This window comes from Bison bison, unplaced genomic scaffold (assembly GCF_000754665.1).
Source record: "Bison bison bison isolate TAMUID 2011002044 unplaced genomic scaffold, Bison_UMD1.0 scf7180017864037, whole genome shotgun sequence".
Lineage (NCBI taxonomy): Eukaryota > Metazoa > Chordata > Mammalia > Artiodactyla > Bovidae > Bison > Bison bison.
Window position 1 is genome coordinate 7,035,621 of NW_011494609.1, and position 7,253 is coordinate 7,042,873.

The 7,253-nt window shown below is 60.6% G+C and overlaps 1 protein-coding gene across 1 annotated transcript in view; it reads right to left on the reverse strand.

Moving 5' to 3' along the window:
* PFKL (phosphofructokinase, liver) overlaps positions 1-3,964 on the reverse strand; it is a 21,129-nt gene extending 17,165 nt beyond the window's left edge. Inside the window, 2 exon segments of the mRNA XM_010834893.1 lie at positions 1,736-1,813; positions 3,870-3,964. Coding sequence (XP_010833195.1) covers positions 1,736-1,813; positions 3,870-3,941 — 150 coding nt within the window. The 5' untranslated portion in view covers positions 3,942-3,964.
* Positions 3,965-7,253: the final 3,289 nt, after the last annotated feature.

Below are 7,253 nucleotides of genomic sequence, written 5' to 3' on the forward strand. Positions count from 1 at the left end.
CCGGCCCCTCTTGCCCCCTTCCCCTTGCTCCTGCCCCCCCACCCCCTGTGCTCTGTGCCGCTCCTCACTCCTCCCCAAACACCAGCTCCTCCCACATCCTTAGTGCCCACCTTTCATGCAGCTTCACTTCCCAGCTAACACTTGGCCTAACACCCCTTCCCTGGGTGCTCTCTCAGGACAGAAGGATGGCCACCCTCACACACAGGGTCGGAGCAGAGCGACAGCTGGACCCAGGCCTGAGGCAGGACGGCTGTCCTTCTTGGACCCCTGGGGTGGAGGACGAGGTATCCAGGCTGCCGCAGCCCCACCCATGACGGGGTCAGGGAGCACGGCTCCAGAGCAGGGAACAGGGGACGGGGTCTGACGAGGCCCAAGAACAGGGCTCGTCTGTGCCCTGCTGGACCCACCAGGCCTCGATAAACCGGCTAGTTCCCAAGGGTGCCTATAGAGCACAGTGCCCTGGGAATGTCCACCCTGGGCAGGAGGGGTGGGTAGCACCTCAGGGTTGGCCGTGCCTGGATGACCCTGGGTCCAGGCCCATCACCACTGCTCTGCTGACCCATGTGTGGCTCGTGATGACAACAGATCACTTCAGTAAGCAGGTGTCAGCTGGTGGCTCAGGACACAGAGGTAACAGGCGCCCCACAAAGGTCCCTGCTCTTGGGAGGACTAGGGTCTCCCCATAGACCCCGGGTTCAAAGACCTCCTTGCCTAGGAATCCCTGACCCCAGGGGGGCGTTGAGCTGCTCAACCCCACCCTCACTAAGTAGAATGATGAAGGGGAAGGCGGGGGAGGCGCCGAGAGGCTGAGGCCGCGCAGGCCCCCTCCAGGGGGCCCTCTTCAGCCCGTAGCTGGAAGCTGAGACATCTGGGGCCTTCCCAGCCCTGTGATCTCTTAAACCCACCACCTCCCACCCCCGTGACCCCAAGGCGACTGGATGGCATAGTCAGCCTGGAGCCAATCCCCTGAGGGATGGTGTGTAGCCTGTGTCCCTAAGTGTGCATGTCCCCCTGTGTGTGTCTGTCTCTGTGTGTCTATGTGTCTGTGTGTATCTGATATGTGCACCTGTGTATCCCCCTGTGAGTCCCTCTGTGTGTCTCTCTGTGTGTGGCTGTGTGTCTCTCTGTGTGTCTCTGTATGTGTCTGTCTCTGTGTGTGTCTGTGTGTCTCTGTGCGTCTGTGTGTGTATCTGATATGTGCATCTGTGTATCCCTCTGTGTGTCCCTCTGTGTGTCTCTGTGTGTGTCTGTGTGTCTCTCGGTGCGTCTCTGTATCTCTGTGTGTATCTGATGTGTGCACCCGTGCATTCCTCTGTGTGTGGCTGTGTGTCTCTCTGTGTGTCTGTCTCTGTGTGTGTCTGTCTCTGTGTGTGTCTGTGCATGTGGCTGTGTGTCTCTGTGTGTGTCTGTCTCTGTGTGTGTCTGTGCATCCCCCTGTGTGTGGCTGTGTGTCTGTGTGTGTGCACCTGCGTATTCCCCTGTGTGTCCCTCTGTGTGCTCACGTGCCTGTGTGTGTCTGTCTCGTGTGTCTGTCTGTCCCTCTTTGCGTCCCTCTATGTGTCTAAGTGTCTGTGTCTCTGTGTGTGTCTGATATGTGCACCTGTGTAACCCTTGTGTGTGTCACTGCCTGTGTCTGTGTGTGTGCATCTGTGTACCCCCTTGTTGTTCCTCCATGTGCCCGTGTGCATGTCCCGGCACGCACACGCGCTCACAGCAGGGAGGGTCCCAGGCTCACCAACTGGATGATGTTGGAGACGCTCAGCCAGTTGGCCTGCTTGATGTTCTCGCCGCCCTCCACGAGGCCTTCATAGCCCTGAAAGTGAGAGGACAGGCGTGAGATGGGTGCCCATGGCTGCAGAGAACATTGCCCACGGGAGCAAGACACATGGAACCTCGGCCAAAACCCCATCTGGCAGGAAGCAGGCCCAGGGGTCCTGAGTGCAGAGGCCCCTCCACTCCCAGGGCCTTGGGGGACGAAGCTGAGTCGGCTGGAGTCAGGGGTGTTACGGGACAAAGCTGGGGTTGGCTGGAATCAGGGGTGTTGGGGGAGAGGCCTGGCACCCAGAGAGTCTCCCAGAGCACCCTCTGCAGGGCCTGCAGGATGGCGTATTACAGAGCGCGACTCGCTCGGCAAAGTGCCCCTGTCACAGGCACACCTTCTGATGCGTGTCCATGAGCTGCACCTGGGTCACACACCAGGGTCGGAACCAGAACCAGTCAGTGTCCTGTGGCCCCTCTGCCCTGCCAGGACCCTCTCCGCCAGAGGTGCCCACTGCTGTGCCTCCTGGGGCACCAGCGAGATTCAGAAATGACAGGCACAGCATCCACTCTGTCTGGCCTCCCTCTCTCGGCTGGGTGACTGTGCGGCCCCACAGCACTACATGAGGCTGTGACTGCTCACTGCCATGTGGGAGTCCCCCGAGCAGGCCCAGTGTACGATCTGTTCACCGTTCGTGGACCTCCGGAGGGATCCGGTTTGGGAATATTGGACATAATGCTGCGAAGAACACGTTTGCATCACTGGGTGTGCGGCCAGCCTCTGACGGCACTGCTACCCAGCACCCCACGTGCTGTGGCCACCTCGCCCGTCAGCAACACGGACAGGGCGGGCCTTCGGGCACCTCTCCCCCAGTGCCAGGCCGTGCTGGTCTCCACCCTGGAGGCTGCATGTGGCCCCTGAGTTGGGCTCTCCCCTGAGCGCCGCTGACAAACCCACTGACGAACCCTGTTATTTCCCATAAGCCACTGGCCGCCTGGACAGCCGGCCCTTCTCATCAGCAGGAGCTCTATACAGTCTGGGCCAGGCCACGTGCTTTCACAAATGGTGAGAAGACAAAGCACCACCAAGCGCCATGTATACACCCTCCAGGAGCCTGGCCTTGGACCCACCCCACCTGATCGGAGACCACTTGTCCACAAAACTCGGCCACTCCTTGAAGAATCTCACCCTGCTCTTTGGAAGGTTCTAGACTATTATCGGGGCGTGGGTCCCACCCACCCGGCTCCTGAGGCCACGGGTCCCTGAGGCCCTGAGGAGATGGCTCCCCAGACATGACCAAAGACTGAGGACTCTGGCCATCTGAGCCCAGTCTGAGGGTCTGGATCCCGCAGGAGGGAGGGGCCTGCAGAAGTGTCTGCCCATGTGTCCATTCAGATGGCCCCGTACAGCCAAGGCTGGGAAGTCACGCCTGACCTGGGTCAGGGTGAAGGGACAGGGACGCAGACATGCCCAAGGTGGGAGGAGGAAGCTCTGGGGAGAGCAGAGCAGGCCGGGGTTCCTGCATTCTAGTAAAGAGTGAAAACAAAGTAACACAGTTCACAGGGTGTGAGGGAATTCCAGGGCCGCCCACATGTGTGTGTGTCTATGTATCTGCTGCAAGTCTGAAACAAGGATTTAGGGGGATAGGAATGGGGAGGGTGGAACAAAGGGCAGCCCCAGCTTCTGCAGAACAAAGCAGAACAATGATTCTCTGTTGCTTTGCACAGGGAGGCTGTTTGCTAGAGTGACTCAAGCTCAGGTTAGGCGAGGAGGGTGCAGGAGGGCTGGGGGTCAGAGGACGGTGGGCTGACGTCCTGGCCTCAGAAGAGGACCACAGCTTCATGCCCTCCTCTCTCTCAAAGGACACACCCGCGCCCAAGAACCCAGCCTGAAGGCAGGCTCCACCCCACAGCTCAGAGCCAGGGCCCCGCCCCATCCACTGTGCTGACCAGCCCCTCTCTGGGCCTGGCCCTCAGGCTGAACAAGGACCAGTGACCCTGACAGAACAGGGTCCCGCATCCCTCCTCCCTTCCCCTCCCCCAGTGTTCCCCGGCTGCCAGAGCACAGGGCCCACCCACCAGAGTCTGGGGCGAGGACCCCTGCACCTTACCTCGTAGATGAGGAAGACCTTGGCCCCCACGTAAATGCCCATACGAGTCACGGCTCTGACAGCGGCATTCATGCCTGCGAGGGGTCAGGGAGACACCTATCAGTGGAAACACAGAGTGTGGGGGAACCCCGGACCACCCCTCCCCGCATCTCAGGGAGCCCAGCCAAGGGTCTGAGTCCAGCCCGGGGTGAACCGCTAAGGTTGTTTCAGCTTCGCATCTGGAAACATGCCACCCCCAGAGTTACTCCGGGAAGGCCCCCACCAGGCCAACTCCTGAGCCTGCACTCCTGACCCTGCACGGGCACCTGCAGACCAGCCACATCCTTTCCGGCCGCATCCTCGCCCAGTGCTCACCTGCAGCCTCTGCTGCTCGGCACAGCCCTCTCCCTGGACCTCAAGGCTCTGACCTGGGGGCATCCCAGCGGGTTGGGGACTTGGCCCCAAGATGAAAGAGGGGCTGGCGGGACGCAGGAGACAACCACCTTTCAAACTCTCCGTCATCCTCTGCCAGTGTCTCAGACCACCACACGGAGCTCCGTGCCTGTGGCCCTGGGGCCATGAGGCCCATAGGGGCCTCCGTGAGCCAGGAGAGGGGGCAGTGCCCCCGAGAGTCAAGGTCTGGCTATTGGAGGTCCGGGGGCCTCAGGCAGTGTAGCTGACTCGGCTGACGCCCCTGCCCCCAACCTGCACTGCACGCCAGGGCCACCAGGCTCGGCGGATCACCTCTCTTCCCTGTCCCCTAGCCCCAACCCCCCAGTCTCCCATCCCCCCACCCCCGTCTACAGCAGCTACCCTGCAGCACAGACTTCGTGGAAAGACAGATGTTCACGGGGAGGAGGAGCAGACAGCTTGTAGGAAATGCTCAGAGGATCTCAGAGGAACCCCAGTTCCCTTCCCTCACGGACAGTCCTGAGACTGAGACCCACAGAAGGCAAAGGGGTCCCTGAGGTCGCTGTGGGGGATCATCGAGTCCCTAAGGTCCCTCCATGGAAGACGCTCACGTGCTCCTGGGGTCTCATATACAGTCAGGCTCACCAGCACGACTTGAGGGAGCCCCCGAGAGGCTCGAGCACCAGCAGTGGCCCCGGGCGGTGGCCCTGCTGCTGCCTGAGGGTGGGACGCGGCCCTGCCCAGGGAGCAGGCCTCCAAGTGGCCCGGTGGCAGGGCTGCAGCTGTTGCAGGCCTGGACAGGTCAGGTCAGGTACCGGGTCCGTGGCCCTGTGCAGGCACCCAGGGAGGGCCCAGCCCGCACGCTGACTGCCACCTGGCAGGTAGCCAGGGCTGGGGCACATGGACGCTGAGGGGCTCTGCGCTCGGGGCTCGGGAGCAGGAGCCTGCAATCAGTGGCTGTAGGCATTTTGCCTCAAACCTTCTTACCCGTCACAAAAGATGTCAGCATTAGGAACAGGCGGGGTGGCCCCACATCCTTGGAGAGGAAGAAAATTGGCCAGTCACCTGCCCTGGGTTCCAGCCTGTGACACTGGGTCCGGGGACCAGGTCACAGAGGTGATGCTGGGTCTGACCCCAGGACCACCCCTATTCCCCCAGCCTTCTTCCTGGTGGTCCTGGCTTAGAGCACATCCACATCCCATGATCTGTCCCTAGGCTGTGAAAGCTTTTCCCTGGAAAGGCGGGGCACCAGCTGGAAGTGACCGAGGGCCCAGGAGCCCTGCCCTCCCGGCCCAAGAGCTGGTGGAGGGGCAGTGTCCATCAGCTTGGGAATCCCACGGGAGGACCGTGAGGCTTAGACAGCATACAGTACCTCAGGAAGAGCCTGGTGGGCAAAGCCTGCCCCAGTGGGGGCTCATGGCACTGGGCTCCGAGGAGGTCAGCACAAAGGTCACTCTCCAGACGGGAAGCTGGGGTCCCAGAGGGAGGGCGGGGGACTGCTGGGACCCCAGCTGGTGCGGGCAGTGCCTGGAGACACCTTAGAACCCCCACCTTGGGCACAGCAGGCTGCCCCATCCCCACCCAGCTTCTGCTCTCTGACGACCGGAGGGACTCCCTAGGCAGGGGTGCCTGGACATCACAGCCAGCAGGGCACAGAGGCCAGGCGGCCCTGAACCAGCCACATTCAGAGCTTACACACCTGCCTTTATCAAGAGAACTCCATTTCTAAAGAAACCGTAACTCGCATGTTCCTGTAATGTATGGAAGTGGGGTTATAGTCACTGAAGTTAGCAATAGGAGCCCAGGGAGCGTAGCCGCCCCCACCCACACACACACCCAGGCTGCTCCAGGAACTGGATCTGAAGGCCAACAGTCCTGCTGCTGGAGGTCAAGGGCTTCGAGCTGTGGGGCTGGTGGAGATGGGGAGGGAGATGAGACAGCTGCAAAGCTGCCCCTCCTGGCCCCCAGCAGGCCCTAGGTCCTGCAGAAGCGCCTGCCCACCTCTGGGGCCTTGGCCAGCCCAGGCTTTCCACTCTCAGATATCTGCCTCCCTGGTCACCCCCGCTGGGGTGAGCCCACTGTGATCTCACTGCAGGCTCAAGGTCCAAGCCCCACCTCTGGTGGCAGGAGGGAGACCAGCAGTTCTGGATCGGGGCTGGGGTGAGGGCAGTGGCTGGAAACCAGGTCACCACCCAACTCAGAGGTTATGGTCATCTCCCTAGCCAGCCTGGTGGGCTTATCTGCAGCCCCAGGGACTGCAAAGGTCCCCATTCTTAGAGTGCTGTACTCAGTCTTGCAGAGGAGAACAAATGACCATATTACAGGAAAACTCTTGACTCTTCGAATGGGATCGTGCCAGCTGCCATGGAGACAGAGGCCTAAGGGTGTGGGCTTCCCTGTAAACCTCACAGTAAGCTGCCTTCCTAAGAGGGCCTTTTTAATTGCCCTTTAAGCTGCTTTTCTTTCTCAAAATAAACCAAGGATGGCAGCCACGAGCCCCAGGGTCAGAGAAGTGAGGAGGAGAGCAGCTGCATCCATTGATGAGCCAGCCCTGGACCCTTGCTCGACCTTCCACCCTAACCTCCCCCACCCTCCGCCCTAGAGTGGGCCAGGGAGACTGCTACCGATCACTTCCTGTTGGAGGAAATGGACACCAACCAAAGTGATGTCAGAGGTGAAAGCACCTGTTCCGAAGGTGATTTTTCATCATAATTAGCTTCCAGAAAAACAAAATGTACAAGAAAGAGGTGATCTGATCCTGGGGGAACACGGGGCCCAGCAGATGCATGTTTATTCATCAGTCGATGTGAGGATACGGAGCTGGACTGGACAGCTGAGGGAAACTGAGGCCCCAGGATCGGGCTCGGGTCAAGTCATAGAGCTGGTCAAGGCTGGCTTCCCATCACAAGGCTGGCCTCCATTCACCCCAAGAGCAGACTTAAGCGTCTGAGAGTCAAGTGCAGGTCAGGGTGGAGGCCCGCTCTCCACGTGGCT